The sequence below is a fragment of the Ursus arctos genome, unplaced genomic scaffold (genome assembly GCF_023065955.2).
Source record: "Ursus arctos isolate Adak ecotype North America unplaced genomic scaffold, UrsArc2.0 scaffold_7, whole genome shotgun sequence".
NCBI classification, from domain to species: Eukaryota; Metazoa; Chordata; class Mammalia; order Carnivora; family Ursidae; genus Ursus; species Ursus arctos.
The window spans coordinates 53,329,381-53,354,055 of NW_026623089.1; the positions used below are offsets into that span (position 1 = coordinate 53,329,381).

Sequence of the window (24,675 nt, forward strand, 5' to 3'; positions counted from 1 at the left end):
CCAAATTGGTACGCACAGACTTCCTAAACCAGAACTGCTAGGGGTGAAGGCCGGGCATGTGAAGTTTGAAGAAACTCTAGGACTAGACTCACATGTACAACCCTGATTATTCGTTCCCTGAGCCCCTGTTCATCGAGGGTCCACACTGTGCCAGGCACTGTTCCGGGCCTTGTGGGTATGTTGCTGGTGAGTGACACAGCCTGCCTTCGTGGAGTTTATAGGCTCCAGTGTAACAGATAAAAAACCAGCCAGCATGAAAGGCCATAAATAACCATCCTAGCTCGCAGTAGATGCTAGAAGAAAAGTAAAAGGGGCAGTGGATCAGGGAAGGGCTCTCTGAGGAAGGGACATCTGGGCCAAGACCTGGATGATAGGAAGGAGTGGGGGGGTGGGAGAGGGGGTGTTGGGGGGCACTCCGTGTGGAGGCATCCTCTACTGACATGGGGACTACGCACTCCTGCAGCTGCAGGGCCCTGTCTCATTAGCCCCTCTGTTGACAGGGTCCTGGCTAGACAGGAAATGCTGGGAACGAGTCAGTCAGTGTCGCAATGGCCCTCTTGGGACATCAGGAAATTCTACAGGCTGATGGGCTAAGGGGGATCTTAGAAAACGGGCAGCTGAAGGCTGCCAGGGGCCTCAGAGTCCACTGGTTCAACCCCCCTCAGTTAACAGATGGGGAAACTGAGGCTCAGCAAGAGGCCAAGATTTGCTCTGGTGTGGCATCTCTGTTCTGAAAGGGTTACACGAGACAAGGACCCCACGATGGAGCTTGCTTGCTGCTGTCAAACCCACTGCCCACCCCTCCCCCTTCCCTCCTCTCCCCAAACTGCTGTTTGTTGCTCTCTGTATAAGCGACCTGTGTGTTCCAGCCATGGTTGAAACCCGGGACACACCCAGGGAGCTTGGATGATGGGAAAGTGTGGGCGCCCCCCAATAATTTCTGAGGTTAGAGAGGTCCTTCCTCCCACACCAGGAAGCCCATCGAAGGCCAGACAGAATGGTGCCAGATAAGGCCATGGAATTTGGAATTTAGCTGGATCTGGAATTTCCCTTATAGGAAAGCTGTTCCCAGCTGTCCACCCATGGCGAGCATCCAAAGGAAGGCTATGACATATTCCAGGGAGGGGACAGGTGGCTCAGGTACCCAGAGTCAGAGGCCTGATGTGGCAGGGAGGGCAGAGAGAAGGGAGCTGGCCGTCTCTGGAGCATTCCTGCCCAGAAACAAGCTGGGTCAACCAGGTCACTCTGTGTGGACAGACCACTGAAAGTGGCCACTGGCTTGCTCTTGCTCAAGCCTGACTTCCACCTTTGAATATGGTGTCACCAGGAGGACTAGAGGCCAGGCTGCAGGGCCACCAGCTTCCCCAGTCCCTGAACCGGCCCATACCCCTACCCTCTCAGAGCACTCAGAGCTAAGGCCCTGACAGCTCCTCTCAATCTCCTGCTGAGTTCCCTGGAGGTAAATCCTGGAGGTAAGACAGGGTGCCCCAGAAAAACAATCTAGAACAGTCTAAAATGATTCTTTTCTTAATCTTTTTCAGCCATGCAGGGTGGAAAGGGCCTGGTAAGGGTGAACACTCAACCAGCCACAAAGCAAGTCCCGAGATAACTTGGGTAAGTCATCCCTCTCTCTCTGCCTCAGTTCCCCCACCTGTAAGGGGGAAGCGCAGACACACCCTGACGACCTCTGTTCAGAAGCTAGATTCACTTGTGAAGGTGCTCTTTGCTCCAAGTGCTCCATGCCTGTGAGCAATGGGCACCACCGTGACATGTGCTGGGTGGGAGAGCCAGGAATGGGCCCTCGTGTGCCCCTTCACAAGCTCTGTCAGGCCACGGTTTCTGAGCAGCTCTGAAGACTGAGCCTCCCCCACAAGCACTAGGCTTCCCTAGAAGGAGCCCTGGAAAGGAGGGATAGGGCAGTGAGGGTGAGATGCTTCAGCACCTGGGAACTTGTTCGGCCGGCTCTTTGCAGCAGTGATTAGGGCCCTCCGGGGGCTCCTGTGAGCACTCTGGTCCAGTGGACTGTCACTGGACGGTGGGGAAGACAGCAGACTTCGGGCTTCCAGCGGCCCCTCTCCCTGGAGGGGCCAGACCCTCAGCTGGCCCAGCCCTTCCCTCTGCAAGCTGCACAGGACCCAGGGCGGAGGCAAAGGAGGATGCTGTCAAGGGTGTAATAAACGACTTATTGACTGGTAAGCAGAGTTCTCAGGGCTTGGAGCATGACCTTCCGGCAATTATGCCCTCTACTGCCTGCCCAAGGACCCCTCCCTCTCTGTGGAGGCTCAGGTCTGGCTGGGCCCCTTCTCCCCAAGACCCTGCCCTGACCTATGCCCAGCTCTGACCTGCAGGGGCCTGAGGCCTGCAGACAAGGTGCCCCTGGGGCTGCTAATGTTCCCCCCTCATGCACCCACGGGAAGAGGCACCCTCTCGGACCAACCCTTAAAACGGCACAGGCTGGAGAGAGAACACCGACATGCTGGCTGGGACTGGTCTGTGGGAACAGCCCAGTTCTGCCCGTCAGCTCTTTACTGAGACCAGAATCCCACTGGTGGGGCGGCTGCATTTGACACGGGTGGTCCAAGGCTCCTGTATGCTCACCACGCCATCGCTCCACAAATCATCGCTGTGCAGCTGGCTGTCACGGGGACGTCTGGTGAAGTGTACAGGGGTAAGGCCTGGTCCCAGCCTAGGGCGCGGACGCAGAGTGGATGGGTTCCTGGAAGCAACACCGAATTTGGAGTCCAGAGACTAGGTAACACCCCAACTAGGCTCTGACATAAAGTCTGGAAGCTTGGGGTGGGTCACTTCACTTCCCTAAGGCCCATAAGACCTTCTTCTCAGAGTCATTACAAGGGGTCAATGAGACTCAACGTGGGCAAGAGAATAGGCCCAGAGTAAGAGGGCAGCTGGGGCCTCGGACGGCCTACAACACAGCTGGCACACGGAGTGTATGTGGATGGGACCCTCGCTAACCAAGGGGAAAGCAAACGGAGCCGTCACCTCAGCATGTCTGACCGCTCGAGAAAGAATGGAGGTGTGTGTGTGTGTGTGTGTGTGTGTGTGTGTGTGTGTGCATGCATGTGTGTGGCAAGGGACTGGAAGAGGAAGATCCAAGGCTTATCTGAGGCCCAAAGAGCAACCAGCAGACCCTGTAGGTAAATAATAAATAAAGCCCTTTCCACCCGCATGAACTGTGACCATGATCCCACCTCTTCTCTGTGAGGCGAGTGGTACAGGATTCATTATCCCCCATTTTACTGAAGAGGAAATCGAGTCCCAGGGGGCTGAAGAGATGTGCTCAGGACCACATGAAGCCAGGAGTCACAATTCAAGCCAGGGCAGGGCCAGCGTTGGGGGGTCCTGCCCTCCCCGTCTTCCCTGGGAGTGGCACAGGGAACCCGTCGCCCCATGAACAGCCAGCTGCTTGGACCCGTGAGCAGAGCAGGAAGCCGGTGCATGAGGAAGCAGAGAGCATTCAAGCAGCCATGAAAACAGAAAGAGAAGGGAGGTCCGGATCCCGCCTGATCTCACACCCGCTTCTCTCTTACGAGGAAGGTAGCGTCCTCTAGATAGGATTTTGTGCTTCCGTCCTGTGTTGGAACATCCTGGAAGCCCTAGCCTCTTGGCTCCCCAACACGGCCACGATTTCTGCTGTGTGCTTGTGCCCTCCGGAGCTGATGGAACTCCAAGGCACTCAGGTGATTTCCAGCATTTTGCAATTACAAACAACGCGCATATGTATTTTGTATTGAAGGGAAGAGTTCTGGAAGTAAGGTTGTTGGGCCAAAAAACAGAGTATATAATGTGTGCTGTGAAACACTGGCCAACTATCCATCTGAAGGATTGCACCAAGGAGCAGTTCCACGCAACGTCTGCAAGTGTGTATCACCCAGCTTCCCAACAGAAGGTGTGGTCCTAATTTTTAATTTTGTCCAGTCTTACAAAGTGACAAGTGGCATCTCAGGGTTGTTTTCGTTTGCAGTTTTCTAACTCTGAGTTTTAATATTTTTTCATGTGTTTGAGGGTCGCTGTTGTATCTTGTTTTGCGAATCGTCTGTTCATGTCTCTTTTCTTCCTTTTTCACCAGGTTTTTGGTCCTTTGTTCCTCCATATTTTGGAATGCTTTCTGTATTGGGATATTAATTCTTTGTCTGCGGTGTATGTTACAAGCATCTCCTCATGGTGTGCCAAATATTTTGTCGTTTGACTAGTTTGGGGTGCTTAATTGTCAAAATTTTTTTTAATATTTATGTAATAAACAGGATCAATTTTTAGTTTATTGCCTCTGGATTCTGAATCATAGTTGGAAGGCCTGTCCCACCCCAGTGTTAAAGAGGAATTCACCCACAGTTTCATCTACTACTTACATCTGGATCTCTAATCCATTTGGAGTTGTGTTTTTTTTTTTTTTTCTCTATGGTGTGAAATGTGAATCAAAGCCGACCTTTTTCCAAATGGCTACCCAGTTGTCCCAGCACTATTTATGTCAAAGTCTGTCTTTGTCCCAGTGGGCCGAGATACCATCTTTGTCATACATTACATTTCTTTATGCACTTGGGTCTTATTCTGGAATGTCTATTAGTTTGACTGGTCTGTCCAACAATTCACACATCCATGCCGCAGTTTTAATTATGGAGGCACTACAGTCTGTTTTAACATCTGGGAGGGATAGTTTTACCGCGTCTTTACCCATTTTTGTGCCTCTAAGTGATTTCTCATTTAATCACATCGGCAAATGCTTCTAGCACAGGGTTGAAGAGAAGAGACGGTGGGAATCCATGCTTCATTAGTGATCTTAATGGAAAGGTCTTTAGTGTTTGTTTCCCCATTAGACGAGACACTGGCTGTATTACTAGAGTATGTATATATTTTATCAGGCTAAAAAAAAAAAAATCCCTTAACTGCTATTTTTTTGAGTGTTTATACAACGAATGGGTGTTAAATTTTGACCAAGGCTTTTTCAGCATTTATACAGATCATCACATGATTTCGTTTCCTTAGATTCATTAATCTGGTGTATGATATTAATTCGCCTTATTATTATGAATGGATTTTGAACCAACCTTGCATTCCTAGAATGACCCAGAGTTGGTCATTCTGTATCATTTTCTTAGGGGAAAAAAGAGAGAATGGAACTGAGTACCAAGGATGACAGCTGGCCTTAATGGAACCCTTCCTTTGTCCTCTACCTGCAGTATTAACTGATTCAACCCTCAAGACTGAAGCGATGGAAGCAGGCTTTATTATTCTCATTTCCCAGATGAGGAAACCGAGACCAACCATGTGGAAGCGGCCGGGCCCACATCACACAGCTGGCAAAGAAAAAATACAGCATCTTGGGTCTCGGTCATAATTGGGGAGTGGTATGTGGCTGTTACTTAGATATATGAAAAATGCTTACGACATGATAAAATGTGGGAAGGGGAACGTCTCTATAGGAAATGGGGGAGGGTCTGCCCTTACTTCCTGGAAGCTTGAGCTGCCCCCCTCGCCCCACCCCATCGGAGCCCGGCAGAGGCATGGTGCGAGGGGGCTGGCGAGCACGCGGGCCAGGTGCTGTCAGCAAGCAGCCTGCCGAGGCCCCTGAAGTCTGCGAGGCCACGCAGCAAGCAGCCCTCGAGGCCTGCCACGTCCCCATCCAACCTCAGCCTTTGCATTCGTGTCTCGGGTTCCAGACGGTGTAGGAGCAGCTCAGAGAAGGAACGCTAGTCCGGGGAGGTGTGGGCTGCCAGGGAATAAAGGGCAGAGAAGAAAACCCTACCCCTCCACTCCCTGCTGGTCCTGCCTGCCCCGTTTTCTAAGAACGGGCAGCCGGCCGAGGGATTATGTAAGTTCTGGTGGGCACGGCAGATGGCGAGCTGGCTCACACACATCCAAACCAGCACGGACACTAACCTTCCCTGACGTGGCACCCTGGCCTCCTCTGCTCTGGGGTGTGCAGCATGGAGAGGGGTGGGAAGAGACCCAAACTCTGTCCTCTCACTCAACAGCCACGGCCAGCCAGGCTAGGGGAGAAGCCAGGGCCCACCACGAGCGGGAGGTTCCAGCCAGGGAAACGAATGGCGAGCCCTCCCCGCCCCCCAGCAAACAGCTCTCAGATGAACCACATAGTCCACGGAACAAGAGACCCTGCTCTGCCCGCCTCCTTCCACGTCAAATCAGCTTCTCGGGTTTGGAGAACAGTTTCCAAAGCATCTCCCTGGGTGTTTTCTCCTTTGGCCCTACCTGACAGGCAGCTTCTTTGATTCCTTTTGCTGATGGGTAAACCAAGGTTCAAAGAGGGTGGGTGAGTTCTCTGTCACACAGAGCTGGGCTTAGAGCTGAAGCTTCCAGATGTCTAGTCCAGTGCTCTTTCCAAATGCACATGACCATGCAGGCTTCTCCCCTTGCTGTAACCCCAGGTGGATCACTAAGTCCCTAGCAGGCCACCGTGAACCTTATGTCTGATATTCCCCACGTCAAAAGGGGACTACTGAAAGAAGCGAGGGCTGTAATCAGCAGCCTGCAATGGATTTCTTCCTGGGTAGAAAGAAAAGGAAACCAGCTTTTATTGACCATGCCCCATTTCTGTTTGGTCTCCCCAACAACCAATCGGGGCTCCTTTTTTTTTTTCTTTTTTTTTTTTTTTACAGCAAGGAGGTGCAGGCTTGGGGAACTATAGTTAGTGACCGAGACAGGACTTGAACTCAATTTTCTAATTCTAGGGCAGACCCTCTTCATTTGAACACATGAGGGCACTGAAGCCCAGAGAGGGAAACGGACTACCTCAATGTGACAAAGCAGATTAGCTGTGTAGATCGGATTAGAACCCAGGCTTCCCAATCCTTAGCTCAGGGGTCTTTCCAATGTTGTCTCTTCTGAGTCTGCATATGTGTGTACAGAGTGGGGTGCACCAGCAGGAAAATATGGGGCCAGATCAGATTTGCAGCAGGGGTTACTGTGCCCAGCAGCCCTGACTGGCTGGCTGCCAGGTAGGAACTCCAGCTCAGCCTGTGATGGGGGCTCCTGGCAAGAGCCAGTGGGTGCCCAGCTGGGAGGGTGGTACTGGCTAGGCCTACTGCTGTCTCGGCCAAAGGCCCAAGGGGGTTGACTCTCCCAGGGAGGCTCCCTGAATGTTAGCCCTGAACACAGTGTCAGGGAGAAGCTGGCTCCGTCAGATCCTGCAGCCAGAACTGCTCCCCTGCACCAAACCCAGCTCCTGCCAAGGAGCTGGTGGCAGTTGCTATGGATGGCCGAGGGCTGCGGTCAGACCCTGCCCACGGACCTTCAAGAAATACCCTCTCAGCCCACTTGTGGTCCCCAGCCCGAGCCCATATGCATGCAATGGCATTCTCTTGAGCCACGAGAAGGCAAGCTGGAGGGGACTGATCAATGGGCTTGCGAATGCAAGTAGGAAACAAACATTTTACAAGGGCCTGGGCTGACTTGACGGCGAAACTTGGTTAATTCTTTGTGGCTTCCCTGGACTTAGTGAATACACTCTCTCATACCTAGGGGCTCTGACCACTGAAGACTTGGCTCTGACTTTCATCACATCGTCTCAAAGACAGAAGCAGAAGAGAATGAACAGAGAGAAGTAGGCAAAGAGGGGGAGGCTGTAGGCAAAGCAATGAGAATCTCCTGATTCTTTGGTTCCACCCACCGCAGCAAGTCCAAAGCACAGGAGGGACTGAATCATAGCAATGACCTGGGTGAATAAGGCCTGACAGTGACTTCTCATTCATCCACACTGCAAGTGTTTATCGAGCACCTTCTATGCGCCAGGGACTGTGCTGGGTGCCAGGGACTGTGCTGGGTGCCAGGGACGTGCAAGGGAGCAAAGTCAGACCCAGTTCCCTAGTCACCTGGTGTCATAGCTGCTCTTTCATTACCTAGTTGTTCAACCCCATCCTGTCTCCACCCAGGTCCCCAGGGCCTGGGCTCAGTGACAGGGAAAGGGAAGGGTGGGAGGCTGCCCCGTGCAATATTTGCCACCTGGTCCTGGGCCACCGCTCACTGTGTCTGCTGTGTCACAGAATACCCGAAGGTGGGATGGGGGAAGGAGCCAGGAACAACTTTCCTGGAATTTCTGACTCAATTTCTTGTAAGCTCGGCATCCTCCATGGGTGCTCATGCCCCAGGCTGGGCAGGCGGGCGCCTCTGATCGCATTACAGAACTGCTTTCCTTCAGCTCTGTCTCCTGACTCCGGTAATGCCTCTAGACGCCACTTGAGGCCTCTGGGGGTTGCAGGCTCCTGGGTGATCTCAGTAGATGTTCCTACCAGACCTTGGGGATGCCTCCTGGTACCCACCAGCCCTAGGTGAGCCCCAGGGACCAGAACAGGCAGGCAGCCTCCCTCTTCCTGCCCCTCTCCCTGGCTCTCTGGCCAACCTGGAAGCTGCCGCTGTCTCCTTGCTCTCCTGCCCAGAGATGTCCAGGGAGAGAAGCAAGGCACGGTTCCGGGTTCAGCCGGATCAGGGTCGGGGGGGCAGGAAGGAGGGAAGGCAACAGAAATCCAGAGAACCTCCTCCAGGATCGCATATGCCATCTCACAGCACAGCACTGCCCAGCGAAGGCGGCAGGTCACCTCACAGGCGGGGATGTGCGGGTCCAGAGACACTGAGCCATCTGGCCCGGGCCCTCAGTGAGGTGCCAGTTGCTATGGAGGGTGGAGGGCTGCTTTAATCCCAAAGCCTGGCTCTTTCCACAGTACCAAGGGACTCCTGGTCCCAGAATTCTTGTGGTATCAGATGATCAGATAAAAGTCAGTGGCTGAATTAGGAATTTGATTCCTGGGTAGATGAGTCAGATGTTCCCACCCCCACCCCCTCACAAATAAACCCCCTACTAGGGACGCCCTCTCTGCCCCCCCAAACTCTGCTCATCCTTCAAAGACCAAACAACACCCTCCCTCCTGCAGGCAGCCCTCCCTGACCAGCCCTGCAGGCCCACAGGAGGCTTCTCTCAACAGCCTCAGCACCGCCCGTCATACCATGCAATATATGACATCAGTAATAACGATGCTGTGAGGACGGTGAATGCTACCAAGCACTTAAGAACGTGCAATGCACCTGTTTGTATTATCTCATTCTTCCCTACAGCAATCGGATACAAGTGGCATTATTAGCAGTCCCATTTTACAAATGAAGAAACTAAAGCTCAGAGAGTGTAGGCAACTCGCTCTAGGACACACAGCCAGGATATGGCCCATGTGGTCTGACTGCACAGCCTGCCCTCTAAGCACCGCACTGAATCCCTCCCAGGCCACCTGTGAGTGAGCTCCTCTCTGTTGCACCCTCTCCCTCACTCTCGCACCCCAGCAGCACACCCCGGGCACGTGGCTCAGGCCTCAAGAAGCGACACGAGTCAATTCAAGGGTCAGGCCTCTGCATTACCCCCCTCCGACTGCAGAACCCAGCCTGCTCAGTTTGAAGGAATAAATCATGTACACTGAGTTCCAGGGCTGGGCTGCAGTTCCAACAGGATGTGGGGACCTTCCCCACCCACAAGATCGGCCACCCTCCACCCCTGCAAAATGAAACAGTGAATGGTCTGGCTAGGTCTGAGAGTGTGTCCCTCCCACCCCCTCCACAGGGACCCCAGAGCCTTGGTGGGCGTGAAAGGGTGAGAGGATCAAGTGCCTCTCCTCTCGAAGACTCAGGCTGCCTCTGCCAGTGGGGTCCTTCTCTGCCCCCGGGCCCTGCTTGGCATCTGGGGCTCTTGGCCTCTGACACTGGAGACGTTTATAGAGCAGGAAAATGGGACTGAAGTCCCAAAGGGTGATTTATGGCTTCAGAGAGAGAGACCCAGGGCCACATAATGCTCACAAGGGCATTCCAGTCAATATATTGACTTTCTAGAGGGGCCTCTGTAAACACAAGAGGTTCTGGGCCTCAGCTACCTCTGTCTCGTGCTGGCTGCTGGGGCCTCTTGAGAAAGAACTAGACAAAAACAAACAAACAAAAAACAACCAAAAAAAAAAAAAACCCCAAGAAACAAAACCCCGAGGCCCTTAAAGGTCATCCTTCCACCTTTCCCCGCCCCAAACTTCCAGAAGGGGAGACCAACTACGATCCAGGGAGGAAAAGGCAGCTGTCACACAGCAGCAGCAGAGCAAACACTCGAGTCTCCTAGGCCGGGAGCTGCTGGGCCTCCAGGCCCTAGGCCTCCCTCCCCACTCCTCCCCCCACTGCCCCTGGAGGAAGCTGACTCTGGCATCACAGGGCTGTCTCAGTGCTAGCGCTTTATCATAATCAGGTCATGTGATCCTTCAAACCACCCCACGAGGACGGTATTACTACCCCTATTTTACAGATGAGGCAACAGAGGCACGGCCCAGTTAGGTGAGCGGCCAAGGCCACAACTAGTAAGCGGTAATGTTGGAAGGCTACATTAACCTCCTCGAAATCCCAGTCGGCCGTGCCACACACCCTTCGTACCTGCTGCTGAGGCCTTTGGAGAAGGGTCTCTGTGAGGAGGGGTGGCGTAGAGGGCCTGGGGGACGAACAAACCTTCCCCCTCTGACTGGCTCGCAGAGGCTCCTGAGCCCTGGGTTCTGTCCTTGCCTCCTTGTCTGCTCTGGTGGGAGCATGGCAGAAGACACAGGAGGATACCACCCTGTGCTCCCGCCCCTAACATAACGCCTACTAGTACGTAACAAGTATTTTCGGGGCTCACTCCATCTTCAAGAGCCACAGGGAGAGAATCAAAGAATAAGATAGCTTTTCCTCTCCAGCTTCCGCCCCAGGCCCCAGCCTGCAGTCAGAGGTAGCAGAGGGTCAGTTCCCCAAGGGGCACCCCCTCAGATGAGGCCGAGAGGCCCAGAAGTGGAAATGAGACTGGGGGTTGCCTCATTAAGGACTGCGCTTGCCAAGGCGGTGGCTGAGCAAGTGCCGAGGGGGCCAATTTTCTGAGAGTGGGAGAGGCCTGGGGCCGAGCACCCCTGCCCAGGTACCCCAGCTAGCTAGCCCCCTCCCCATCTTTCCAGGACAGGCTCTTAGAGTCAAGGTCTGACTCCCATCACCCCCTCCAGGAAGCCCCAAGGCTAAGAAAGTTTACTCTTCGCTGTGTTCTCTCTACATATACCAACACTGCCCTCACTTGACATCTGAGGCTCTCTGGAGGTCGTCCCGGTTTTGAAGTGGACATCAGCATCCAGCATAGTGACCACCTTGAGGGTTGGGCCCAGGGCTGCTCTGGCTCTGTCCTGGGTCCCAGGTCAGCTTCCTAAGTGGCATCCCCTCCCCTTGGGGTTCTTACAAGGACCAAGTGAGGTTCCATCTTTAAGAGGTTTTATAAACTAATGCACCAGCAGTGGGGCTGTGACTTTCCTGTAGGTCTCCCTGGTCCACAACGGCACATCTTTTATCCTAGTGTTTAGGATGGCAGTCAGTATAGGCAGCAGTGGGAAAGCAGAGGGACTTTTGGCGACCAAGGAAGTGGTAAGGACAGTGGAGTACGGCTTTCGTGTGTGTCTGCGTGCACACGCGTGCACTTTCAATTACTTCCACTGAGAGTCCCAGCCCCAGCCCCAGCCATGCCTGTTTATGTTGCTTTCCATGAGGGATGCCACTCACTCAAGCTCTGCTTGCCTCTTCTCTAGCAAATTCCAGGAGACCCCATTGCCCCTAGGGGGCTGCAGCATGAGCCAGACCCAGGCCAGAGAGCTGATCTCCAAACTACGAGTGCACCACCACCGTTCTTGGTAAGCTGGAAGTCAACTGCAAGTGACCGGAGACTCAGACCCTTGTCCTGGGGGCATCAATCAAGCTCCTGGACTGGCTTTAGGACCTATCTATGGTTGACCTTCCTCCCTCTGGAGAAGCAGGACCTACCTGTCCTATCTGCCCTCAAGGGGGGGGGGGCATACGATGGGGATGAGGGCACAACACCACACCTGGCCTCTGCCCTTTCAACTCCGGAATCTGGCACTTGGACCAAATCCTGCTCGCAGCCCCCAGTGCAGGGCAAAAAAAGGTCTCCGCAGTGCTAAAGGGCAAATGGCCTGGATCCCATCAGGAAGGGACATCCCCAACAGAATACAATGGATGGAGCTTCTCATGCCTGGTGGTGACTCACCGTCCCCACACCACATACCTATTTATACACAAACACACCACAGCTGTGCCCATATGCACACTGCACACGCCCCCACACACCCAAACACGCGTAGCCACCCACCTCACACATACCCGTATACCAGAGGCACAACCCTCGCTGACACATCTATTTGTCCCGCACCTTCACCTCCATAACCTAACACCCCACCTACCCTCACTGCACACTCCCTCCTCCGCCCACCTCCTTAATACACATTCTCACCCCTTCCCACGACACGCATACTCCTTAATACACACTCTCACACCCACTGCCTGCCTTCCCCCGGAGCCCGGCCACCCGGCGCAGGGAAAGTTGTGAGGCGCCGGGGGCAGCCTGTTCTGGGAGGTGAGGACGGAGGCTGGGCGCCGAGGTGTTGGAGCGCCGGGGGCTCCTGCGGACGGATTCAACTCGGCAGGGAAGGGGAGGGAAGGGGATGCCGGGAGAGAGGGAGGAGGGGAGAGGGACGCGGAGGGGGGCAGGGAGGAGAGAGGGGTGCTGGGGGGCGCAGGGAGGAGGAGAGAGGGATGCGGGGGGCGCAGGGAGGAGGAGAGGGCGCCCAGGTGCGCCGCCGCAGGTAAGCACGGCTGGGGCGGTGGTCGCGTCCACCCCGCGCCGGGAGGCGCTCATCACAGTGGGGCGCGCGGCCGGCAGAGGTCAGTTCGGGCGCTACCAGCACCGGGCCGCTTTCGGAGCGAAGGAACGGGGAACAAAAGGGGTGGGGGAGCGGGGACGCGGCTGATTTAAGCGCGCACTTCGCCTGTGTTTTCGCTGCCATTAGCGAGAAAAAAGCCGCCGCTCAGAGGAAGGGGCGCTGCAGCGGGGACGGCGTGGGCCCGAGTGCGAATCCCGCGCCCTCCCCCCAACTCCCAGCCGGGAGACCAGGCCGGCTCCCCAAAGAGAGTGTCGGGGTCGGGAGACCTCCCCCAAGCCCCCGGGGGGCGGGAGGGGCGCGCCAGCCCCAACTTCGGAAGCAAATCAAAGAGGGCCCTGCACCGCTTCCCTCGACCTTCCCGAAAAGGCCCTTCCTCGCATTATTCTAATTACGGTATTTTAAATTTCCCTTAAAAAAAATAAAGAGAAAAGCCCAGAAGGCACTTGTTTGGTTTCATTTTGCCTTCACAGCTTTAATGACTCCATTTGTGGAAGCTGTTTAGGAAACTGGTGAGGAGGAGAAGGAAGAGGAGGCTAGGAGAGGCGCTGGCTGTGGCCTCGGACGCCCGGCTCCCTCCCTTCTCCCCTGGGGATCCCCCATCCAAGGGGGCAGGGTCTCTCTACTCCTCAGTCCCAGTCCCAGTCCCGATGCGTGACCCCGCCCCTCTCCCTTTCCTACAGGCTTCGGTGGGCTCCAAGGTGTCTCCATGCCACCTCAACGGCAGGGCTGAGGGTCAAAATAACAGGCTGGGGGGGGGGGGGCGCGCTCCACAACGGACCATTCAGAAGCACTAACCTGACTCTCCAAGCACTTGGAAGGAGGGGATCCTTCTCTACCCTCACCCCCAAAGTCCTAGGCAGCCCACACCCTCCTTAGAAGACAGTGGTGAGGAGGGGAAGGGGAGATGGGAAGATCTCATCTTAGGCCTGACAGCCAGAAACTCAACAACAACGTGGGTGGGGAGGAGATGGGCTCCCCAAAGCTTCAAAATAAAAAGTAAAAATATATTCTCCATCTATACAAACGAGGCAGAGCTTTAAAACGTAGAGCCAAGTAGTTCTGCAGCCCAAGGGCGTTTGGCTTGTGATTTATCTCACCTGGGGCAGATTAGGACGGGGGTGGGGGTGGGGAGCTACCTTTAGGCACTTGGCTAGTCTCAGGCCTTACCTCTGACCTCTGGCCGAGCCCTGTTCCACCTGTCTGGGGTCCGGGTTCCTGACTCCACCTCTGATCCCCATCCTGCTGTAAGTCCCAGTCTCACCTAACTACCAAACAAACCTTATCTTTAGTTGCCTGCTTTCCCTGGGGCCTCAATTCCGCAGCTCAGTCCCAGACCCACGCTGGCCAGTCTGCAGCCCGGTGGTATTAAGGAGTCAGAACCCGCCTGAGGTTTGTGAGGCCTGAGTTCAGATCCCAGATCTATCCCTGAGTCCCCATGTAACCCCCAGGGCATGTCAGGGCCTGTCCCAAAGCTTCTGCAGGTTAAGTAAAGGGGTTGGAAAAGGGGAATTGTTTTGTCCTCTGGAATTCCCAGTTGTGGGGGAAGGGGGGCAGAGTGGAGAGAGGAGGGAGGAGAGAAATTACCTGTAGTGATACTTTCACTTTAATGAGAAAGCACATTAAGACACAAATGATTTTCCATTTGTTTGAGATGGGTGTTTGCTATAGTGTAGAGGGAAATGTGGGATGGGCCACCACACCACACCCATGCACATGCACACACCTGCACACACAGCAGACACTGGGAAAACTCTGATTTTAACGGCATATTAAAAAGAAGTGTTCTCATGATACCACAGTCCCTTCTCAACCATCACAGTCAGAGGCCAAGGCAAGACTCTAAAAATTCCAGGAAAGGGGAGGGGTGAGAGGAGATCCTCAGGGCCAACCAACCGGGGCTTTTGAAGTGGCCTCTGATGGCCAGTCACTTGCTGACACCTCCTTCTAAGGGTCTGGGGTTTTATGGTTCCGGGTTTGATTTTTCCACCCCCAAACTTTATGGCTCCAAAATCCTCGGTGCCGTAAAGGGAGCTCATCCCCATATCCTCTGGGGAGGCGGGTGAGGGAAAAGAGAAGTGTCTGCCACCTGATGGGAGCTTGCACGCCCCCCAGAAACAGCCCCCCTCTGTGGAGACAGCCTTGTCTCACGCAGCTTGATATAAGCCTCAGGGCAGAGGTGGGTGGGGTCACAAGGAGGAGTCCCGTGTGACCTGAACCAGCCTGGCTATTAGAGAGGAGCAGCCCTGCAGGCAAGTCCGCAATCTGTAGTCCAGTGAAGGCAAGATTCGAGGAAAGCCAACACTCTGGCCTTGGTTTTCCCCATCCATGAAACGGGACTCGTGAGGGACCCACTGGGCAGACCCAAAGAACATTCTGAAAGATGTTCTGTGCCTGTGGTATTAGAGAAATGGGCTGCGTAGGAGGAAGGGGCATGTTCTCCCTCCCGAAAGCATATTTCTAAGGGCTTCACGTTCCGGGTAGAGGGAAGACTGCACGCAGACCCCACCAGTTGGCCCCTCTCCAGGCTGGAGGGCAGGCAGCCCCTGCCGGGCTAAGTAATGAGCACAATTCCAACACCGGTTCTGCTCACTAGTGAGAAATCAAAGCCCGGTATTAGAGGCCGTTTCTGGCTGGGCTCTGTTTGTGCCCAAATCCATCAAAGCCCTGGGCCTGGGGTTTCCTCTGGGGAAGGTGGGGGCTGGATGCTTTGTTAAGCAGGAAAGGCAGGCCGCCCCCAGCCTCCCCAGCTGAACCTGGCTCTGGAGAACTCTAGGCCAGCCAGTCTTGTCTTTTTCCTGCCCAGCAGAGGCCCTCCCCCCACCCTCAGTAACCTCAGTATTTATTCCTGATCCCATTGCCAGGCTGGTTCTAAAACAGTTTCCCAAGCCCGGATCCTGCTCAAGTGCCGTTTACAGAGACTTCACCCTACTCTTCAATCACCTCCCCTCAAACACCCTCAAACCAGAAACCAGCACCTCAGCCCAGCAACTCCCACATTCAACTGCACTCTTTAAAACAAGGTTGGTCATTCAGCAGCCTGCCCCCTCCCCCATCATTACCTTCCAACTTCAAAACACTGCTTTAAATACCAGAGTCTGCCCAAATCGTAATTAACTTGGATCAAATGATTGTGTCGTAACTTTACAACAGAGGGCTGGAAAAAAAAAAAGTGGAGGATGTGCTAAAACCAAGCCCTCGCTCCTAGGCCGTGGGAATCATTAATTCCAGAGTGAGGAATCTTTGGCTATTGGGGTGTACGTGGAGGGCGGATGCCAACATCCCAGCCGAAGGTGGCGGGGGAGGGCTGCGTCACCTCGTCTACTTTCTGCACCAGCTTTCCTACCCCATTCTCAGCCTCAACTCAGAGGGCTCCGTGCAGGATGCCCCCCCCCCCCCGCGCACCCCACCCTGCCCCGCCCCGGGAGCGGCCGCCACCAGCCCACCTACTTGGGTTCCGGCACCAAAAAGAGATTGGCTCGCCTAGAAGACGCAGCCCAGTCAGCGACGCGGGGCCCAGCTACAGACGAGCGAGAGGTGTACACAACCAGGGCGAGAGGGGGTGGCGGTGGTGATGGGGACTTTATTTCAGGAGCCCACCAACCCGCTGAAGGCATCTTGCAGGCCCACTGTAGGCAAGCGCATCTTGTCTGCTCCCTGGACGGGGAAGAATGTCAGTGACCCATTTAAAAGGAAACTTGGCAGGATCACTATGTACTCCCCCCCACAACACACACACACACACCAAACCCCGGAAAAAATCCTTCCAGACCTGCGGATCCTGCGGTCTCGGCGAAAGCTGTACGAGCAGTATTCAGCCCTTCCCCCTTCTACAGCCAAAGCCCTTCAAGCCAGCCTCCCCCCGCTAGCGGAGCGGACCCGCTCTTCTGTGCTCCTCGGGTCTCTCGCTCCTCTCCCGTCTGCGGATTCCAGTGGGTGCAGCGCGTAGGAGCTTGGAAGAGCCAGGAACCAGGTCTAGGAAGTTGCCGGCGAAAGGCAAGCAAGCGCACACCTAGCCCGGGCAGCAATAGTCTTTTCTATTCTTTTTTTTTTTTTTTTTTTTTTTTTTGCCGCCTCTGGAAAGCAGTCCTCCGGGAGGAGCAGATTCCGACTCGGACACCCGTTCCAAGGAAAAGAAGCGATCCCTTCTAGGAGGGGGGGGGCAGGAAGCTTACTCTGAACCACCTGGCCAGTGCCCCCAGCGAGGTGGCTGCGCCATTGCCCACTTTGGTGGGGCGGAGAAATTTACCTTCTAACTTGGGTGCCCTTGCGCTTCCCAAGTGCACACCGACGCAGTGATGGACCATTTCAACTTCGGGACAGAATGGGGCGCAAAGGTCCCCTATACCCCCGCCCCCATGCCCGAACGCTCCCTACCTGCTTGGCTCAGTCTCGGGTCCCAGCAGAGCAGCAGCGCCAGCAGCAGCGCGCCCCGCGCTCCGCTCCGGGCCCACATGCTCCCGCGGCCAGGCTCGGGCGCCTCTCCCCCGGGGCTCTCTCCCTGGCCCCAGCCTCGCCGCCGCCGTCTCCGCCGCCGCCGCCTCCTCCTCGCCGTCCTCCCCGGCGCCCGGCCGCGCCAGCCCGTGCCCTCCGTGGGGGCAGCGGCAGCCACGCTGCGCAGAGGGCTGCCCGGCGCTCGGAGCGCAGTGGGTGCCCGGCTCTCGCTCTCCAGCCAGGCTCCGGCGCGCCCCTCTCTGCGCTCCTCAGGCTCTGGGGCTCCGAGCGCTCCCCGGGCTCCCGCGCCCTGGCTTCGAAGTTACGCGACCGAAGGTGAGTGCACTCAGCAGCCCTCGCAGCGGCCGGCACCGCGCCGTCCGAACCCCCGCGCGCGCTTCTCTGCGCCCCGCCGCTACCCGCGGCTCCGGCGCCCTCGCCGGCCCCGCCGCCTGCCACAATGCCGAGCCCTGCCGCTTGCTCGCCCTAGTCAGTCCGCTAGCAGAGGGGGACGGCGCGCGGCGGGGCGGGGCCTGGGCGGGCGAGGGCGGGGCCGGCAGGGGGCCCTCGGAGGGGGGAAACCGACTACCACCTGGGCGCCGCCTCAGCTAGAGCTAGGGGCCTTTCAGGGGGGTCCTCGCGAGCCGCTGGGCCTGGCGAGTTGGAAAACCCGGCCACTGGAACGCAGCTGGGAGCGGAGTTTGCCCAATTTTCTTTTCCAAAAACTAAGGAAATGTATCTAAGCTCTCCTTTGGCTTGGCTGTGTCAGCTCTTTCATCTGATTAAGGTGAGGACTCTCACTTTTGGCTCCCTTGATCTGAATTACGTCCTATGCCTTCAACCTCTGGAGATATTTCCAAAAAGAGTCCATAAATCTCAAACACTCAAGTCCTGGTTAGGCTGGGGCTTCCAGCTATGTGAACGTGGGTATAGATGTGGATCATCCTGGATGCCTCTACTTGTCTGTATAACCTTAGGCAGAGCTGTTTACCAGACCCCTCTAAACCTCCTGTAGCACTTTAGGCGCAAGTGTTAAAAACCTGACCTCCAAGGGACAGTGGGGCAGAGGGGAGAGGTACAGCCATTGCGCTCTGCTCCTCACCTTCTGTGTGACCTTGAGCAAATCATTTAACCATTCTGACACTCCCTTCATCATCATCTAAAATAGAGAAAAATTGTAATTATCTCATAAGGGGGTGTAGAGTTGAATGAAAAAAGTATGTATGGAAACTGCATAAACGTCAGTAATCTCTCTTTCCAAGATCTCGCCTCCCTACCAGTCTGATTTGTGGGGGAAAGTCCTGGCCACCCAAGGGTGGGCCAAAAGACATATGGAACTAGGTGGAGTTTGAGGGTTGGTAGTGTCTTGAGATTGAAACACAGAGATGTCAAGAGGGTGAGCCAGCTACACCGGTAAAGACCTGTGCCCCAGGAAAGGAGTTAAGCACTTTGTATGTATTACCTGAGTTAGTTCTCACAACAACTCTGAGTTATACCAGTTGCACCCCCATTTTAAGGATGATGGAATGGAGGCACAGAGATGTGAAGTCATTTGCTCAAGATCACACAGCGTTGCAAGAATGAGCGAGTGAAGGGGGCAGGGGAGATGAGATTGGAAAGAAACTCTCTGAGCTGGGGGACATCCACCCCACACCTTCTCTGGGGCTGGACTTGGCAGCCAGCAGGAACACCTCTTTCCCCTAGCTCTGATCTGTTCTCTACTTGGGATTTTTCTAGAGCTGGGATCTAGAATCACTCCTCAAATACAGGTGCAGTAGACTGCTTCAGGAAAGGGAGAAAGAAGTCAGAGGATGGTCCAGCCAGGCCCAGGAACCAGTAGGGGATGGGCTGGAAAAAAGCCAAGTGTCCCCAGGGATGCTTCCTAGATTGGAGGAGAAAGGACTTGGGGACCAGACCCTGCAGGCTGGAAGGGGATCCGGTGGGGGCAGAGAAGCCGTAAGTACCGCCCAGTATCCCCCTCCGCACACACCCCTGCACAGATTGGGGTCTGGAGCATCTGAGGCAGGGTGCTTGTAGTCAGCCACCTCCCCCGCCCTCTCTGGCTGCGTATTCACAATCAGGAGGGTGGGTATGGGTGGAGCAGGGTTCCCTGGGAAGAACTTTGGCCAACTGAGGACGGTCCCTGTGGGTGAAGGTAGTTGGGTTATTTTTAGCTTAGCCCAGGACAGCCCAGGCAAGGTCAGTGGGTGAGAGTCAATAGCTCACACACCAAGCCAACTCCACCCATCCTCATAGCTACAAGCATGTGTACACACACAGGCCCCTAGACACAGTTACGAGCACACCTCGCCGAGAGACACCTATAAAAGCACACGCAGGTAAACATGCAGCAAAGACCCACAGGTGCAAAACGACCTTCCTAGATACACTTACAAATAGGCACCCAAATGCAGAGAATACCATATACCTAAGACAAGAGCGCTTCCCCCCGCGAAAGCACACACATGGCCCGTGTCACAGACACAAACACATACACAGACATACACCTCCAGAGCATAAATATACTACTCTTAAGGAGATGATACTAAAGACAAATGGATACTTAGATACCTAACTTCCCTGAGGAAACACATCATAGGACCACAGTTACCAAGATCCACAGCTGACTGTCATCCCCTGGATGCAGACACAGGGTCAAGGACACTATGCTGAATAACACAGCAGGGACCTCAGCAGAAGCATGGCATGTGTGCAGGGACCATAGGGCCGGTGCACGCCTGTGTGCACTTTCTCTCTCTTTCTTTCTTCATCAGACGCCAGTGGGAATTGGAGATTTTTCCAAAAACTACAGTCCTCTGGACTTGCTGTTCAGCCAGTAGATGCACCAGGTAGGCCCTTCTAGTCCAATGTCAGGTTTCATGACTTTAATTCCTGGCAGCAGGGAAAGGGGAATGGGAGGGCAAGCAACAGAAGAGTGGTTATTTATTTCCCCCTCTCCTGCAGGTGTCTGCCCCACTTTCCTCCCCAGCCTAAAAACTCTTTCAACTCTTAAAATATGGCTATGTGGGTGGGGGGAAGGGTCTTGGGCCATGTTTTCCCTCCAGGACTCCAGCATCAGGGTGAGGAACTTACCACATTGGGGATCCCTCCGTAATTCCCCTGCCCCCCTCCCATGCTGTAACAGTGTGAGTGTTGGTCCTCAGCCAGGGCCAGGGAAAGGACTTCAGAGGGAGTCATAATGCCCTGAGCCCACACCTTTTCCTGGGATGGGTGAAGAACGGGCAAGGCCCAGGCCCTGGGATGACTCATCGGAGTAACTAGATTAAGAATTACCAAGGTGTTCCCAAACCCAGTGCCATCAGACTCACAGCGAAGGTGTCCTGCTGTGAGTTAAGAAGGAGGGGAAGGTGGTGAGCTGCTTGGAGGCAGGGCCCCTCCTTTCCAGGTTACCATTATACATCCAGCTTGGAAGACAGCATCCTGCACACAGTAGGCCTACAATCAATATTGGTTGAATGGAAACATCAAAGAGGCTGGAAAATGAGGGGTTAATGAGCAAAGGGCCTGTTTGACAAGGCTATGGGCCCTAGAAGGAGCCTCCCACCTCCCCCTCCATTTCCTGGGGGCCTAGGGTCTGGGGCAGGAGGTAGGGTGGCCTTCCTGCAACATAGCTGCTTTGAAATAGTCCCAGAGCCAGTTCTGACCTTTAGTGGGGGCTGCAGATGCTTCTGTAGGCTATCCTCCTTTCTCCCAAACCAGAAAAGCATGTGGGAGACAAGAGTTCTGGAATCCGAAGTTAAGCTGATACTTGATGGACCAGGGACAGCTCTTACCTGCTTGGAGAAGGCGGGCTGGCTGCTGAGCCTTTCCTAGCTTTGGTTTCCTCAACTGTAAAATGGAAACACTAACTACCTCCTAGAATTGAAAAGAATATACAGAAAGCCCCTTATCTGGTTGAATACAGGCTACTTCTTTAGTAACAATGCTGATTTAAAAGCAGCTGTAGGGGTTCCCTGCCGGCGGGGCTGGCGGCTCTGGCTTGGCACCTCCCTCTGCGGCCGGGACCCGAGTGCTCACAGGTGCCACTAGGCGGCGCGCTGCAGCTCCACACCTCCCCCGCGGCCGCAGCGACCTCCGTCCTAAGGTTGTGGGTCTGGAGAGAGAAGCACCCCTGGCTTCCACCCCGGGGGGGCCCGCCCGGGGAGTGGTTCTTGGACCCCCGGCTTGTCAGGGGGAGGGGGCTCTCAGACGACTCGGTTTGGAGGATCTTGGGAGGGAAGGTTTGAGAAGGAGTTCATAATCCTTCCCCTGATCCATCCAGTCCATTGTGGACCCCAAACACCTGGACCCTGGGGAGGGAGGCACCTAGGGTTGAAGCCCCTTGAAGCTCTACCATGTTATTATTATAGCTAATATGGAATGCTTTCTACGTGCCAGGTGCTGACCTGAGTCCTTTATATGCTGTCAACAACTTCCTGAGAGAGGTACAATTATTATAGCCCCTATTGCCAGCTAAAGGAACAGAGGCACAGAGAGGTCGCTTGCCCAGGGTCACATACAGCTAGTCAATGGTGCAGTGGAGATGCAAATCCAGATAGAATGGATCTCAAGTTTGTACTCTTCTTTTTCAATTGAGATTTAATTTGCATAACATAAAACTTACCATTTAAGAGCGCACAATTCAGGGCACTTGGTTGGCTCAGCCAGTGGAGTGTGCAACTCTCTTGAAATCAGGGTAACGAGTTCAAGCCCCACACTGGGCATCAAGCTTACTAAAAAATAAATGAGTAAATAAGTGTGCACAATTTGGTGTTTTCTAGTATATTCATGATGTTGTACGGTCATCACAACTATCGAATTCAATAACATCTCTTATCACCCCAGAAAGAAATCCCACACCATGAGACAGTTCCCTCCCCTGCTTCCCCTCTGCATTCTTTCTTTCCTCTCCCAGCCCCTGGCAACCACGAGTCTACTTTCCTGTCTCTGCGCATTTGCCTATTCTGGGAATTTCATATAAATGGAATCATAACACTACGTGACCATCAAGCTTGGGCTCTTAACCTCAGCTAAATACTGTGACAGCCCTCCTCCCACTCCCCACCCCACACACATCTTTTCTCTAGTCCCCAGGGAGGGCCTTCTCCCTGGGGTTCAGGCAACAGAAGCAGTTAGTCACAAGAGCCTTGGGGTCAGGCAGATCCGGGTTTAAATCCTGGCTCTGTCTTGGACAATTTGCTCATTTTCTCTGCTGTTGCCTTCTCAAAATTCTTTGTCGTTGCTACTATTAATTAAAAAAAAACAACTTTGAATTTTAAAACAGTTTTAGATATACAGAAAATTGCAGATATTATGTAGAAAGTTCCTACATAGCCCTCACCCTATGTCCCCTACTATTAATGTCTTACATCCGTATGTACTATACTTGCTACAATGAATGAATCGATACTGATACATTATTATGAACTAAACTTCATTCATATTTTCTTAGTTTTTACCTAATATCCTTTTTCTGTTCCAGGATCCTATCCAACATGCCACATTACGCATAGGGATCATGACCTCGAAGACTTCTTTCGGCTGTGATAGTTGCTCAGATTTTGTTTTGATGATCTTGATGGTTTTGAGAATTATTGATCAGGTATTTTGTATGGAATGTCCCTTGGTTGTGATTTGTCCATCTTGAAATTCTTAATAATTTTTAAAAAGATGTTATGTATTTATTTGAGAGAGAGAGAGAGACAGCATATGAGCAAGGGGAGGGGCAAAGGGAGAGGGAGAAGCAGACTCCCCGCTGAGCAGGGAGCCCAAGGAGAGGCTCAGTCCCAAGGCCTTGGGATCATGACCTGAGCTGAAGGCAGATGCTTAACCGACTGAGCCACCCAGGTGCCCCAGAATTCTTAATAATTTTTGAACAAAGAGCCCTGTTCAAAATAATTTTGCACTGGGCCTACAAATTAGGTAACCTGTCCTGCTTGCGGACAGGGAAAGGCTGTATAGCAGGGCCTGGGAAGGGCCCCAGTCTGGCTGGCAAATCTCAGTACTGCCCAGAGGGGCTTTCTCAGCTCTGAAGAGGGAGTGCTGGACTCCAGACCCAGGGTGGGAAGGAAACCATAAACCTGGACGAAGATTGCATTCCAGGGAATGTGTGAGAAAAGTTGTAGGGCCAGGAATGTGGATGGTGTGGTCAGGGTGTGGCCAGGTCCTTGTCTTTCCACCAGGGGACAAGAGGGCAGAGAAGGCAGGAGACGAAATCTCCCAGCGAAGGCGGGGCCTACTGTGGTAGAGATGGATTTTGTAGGAAATGGAAAGTCATGGGTGCTGACTGAGCTGGAGGAGGCCTGATGGAGCCCAGCTGGGGGAGCATATTTCAGGCTGGGGTGTAGGGACAGACTGAGGGGGACAGCCCAGGGCAGGGAAGCCAGGGAAGTTTGTGCCTGGGGGCTGCAGGGGGTGAGGACTCTGGGTCTCTTTGAGTATGGGAACTTGGGGTAGGGGAGAGAATGGGGGCTGGGGGAGCCCGACGGGGGAGGGCAGGGCTGCAATGGGAGGAATACTGAAAAGAGGAGGAGGGGTGGGTTGGGGAGAAGGTGGAGAATCTGGGTTTGCACATGGTGAGTTAGGGGTGCCCGTGGACTTCTCAGCATACCTGTGTGAATGCAGCGCTTAGAGGAGTGGCCACTGTCTTAAAAATGAACAAAGCCAGCTAACGTATACTAAGCAATTACAGCGAGCCAGACGCCACGCCAAGAGCTCTACGCGAATCAGTTCCTTCAATCTCCATGATAACCCGTGAAGTGGATGCTCTGCTTATCTCCATTTTAAAAATCAGAAAACTGTGGCTCAGATTTCCCTGCTCAGTGGGAGACAGAAGCCAGATTGAAACCCCGGGCAGTCTAGTTTCAGAGCCCGCAGGGCTGACACACACAAGGGACCACCTAAGTTCCCCCGGGGAATTCTTTTAACAACGCGATTTCCTGTTGTTCCTCTCCATTGTTCTTGGAGGTCAGTGTTGATCCTGGACTCATCGAAATGGAAACTGAGGCTGGGAGAGAGACAGGGACAGCTGGTCAGGACCGACCTTGAGCTTTCCACCCACATTCTATGACTGGTCCACACTACCAGCCTCTTCTGATCCAGTCTGGAGCAGGATTGGGGAACAATCTCTGTAGAGGGAGGAGGAAGAGGAGAGGGTACCGTCTAAGGAGATGATTAAAATAGCAAGATAGACCTTTTCAACTCTCTTGTGCTCTGTTTTAAACATTGCAGTTTAAATGTATTCAGGTAACACCAAGTTACTTTGTCTCATGAAAACATCAAGGCACTTCACGTTTGTCTTAAAGCTATAACAATACAGCACTTGGCATATAGAAATGCCTTTTGCCATTTCAAATATGTCCAATTTCAGAACTGCTCATGTGATGCTTCCAGTATTGTTCATGTAATAATGGGCTGCTAATTGAATTGAATGCTATATTTATACTATCCAGAGAGGACAAGATAATTCACTCCCTGCGGTTAATATTTAAATCAACTTTATTTACAAATCACT

General features: G+C 53.9%; 1 protein-coding gene across 2 annotated transcripts in view; it reads right to left on the minus strand.

The window, feature by feature from the left end:
* The window catches only part of UNC5B (unc-5 netrin receptor B), an 81,702-nt gene extending 64,061 nt beyond the window's left edge, over positions 1-17,641 (minus strand). For both annotated transcript variants that reach the window (XM_048219132.2, XM_026504405.4), the window contains exon 1: positions 17,106-17,641. In XM_048219132.2, coding sequence (XP_048075089.2) covers positions 17,106-17,184 — 79 coding nt within the window. In that variant the 5' untranslated portion in view covers positions 17,185-17,641. The remainder of the gene's footprint in view (positions 1-17,105) is intronic.
* Positions 17,642-24,675: the final 7,034 nt, after the last annotated feature.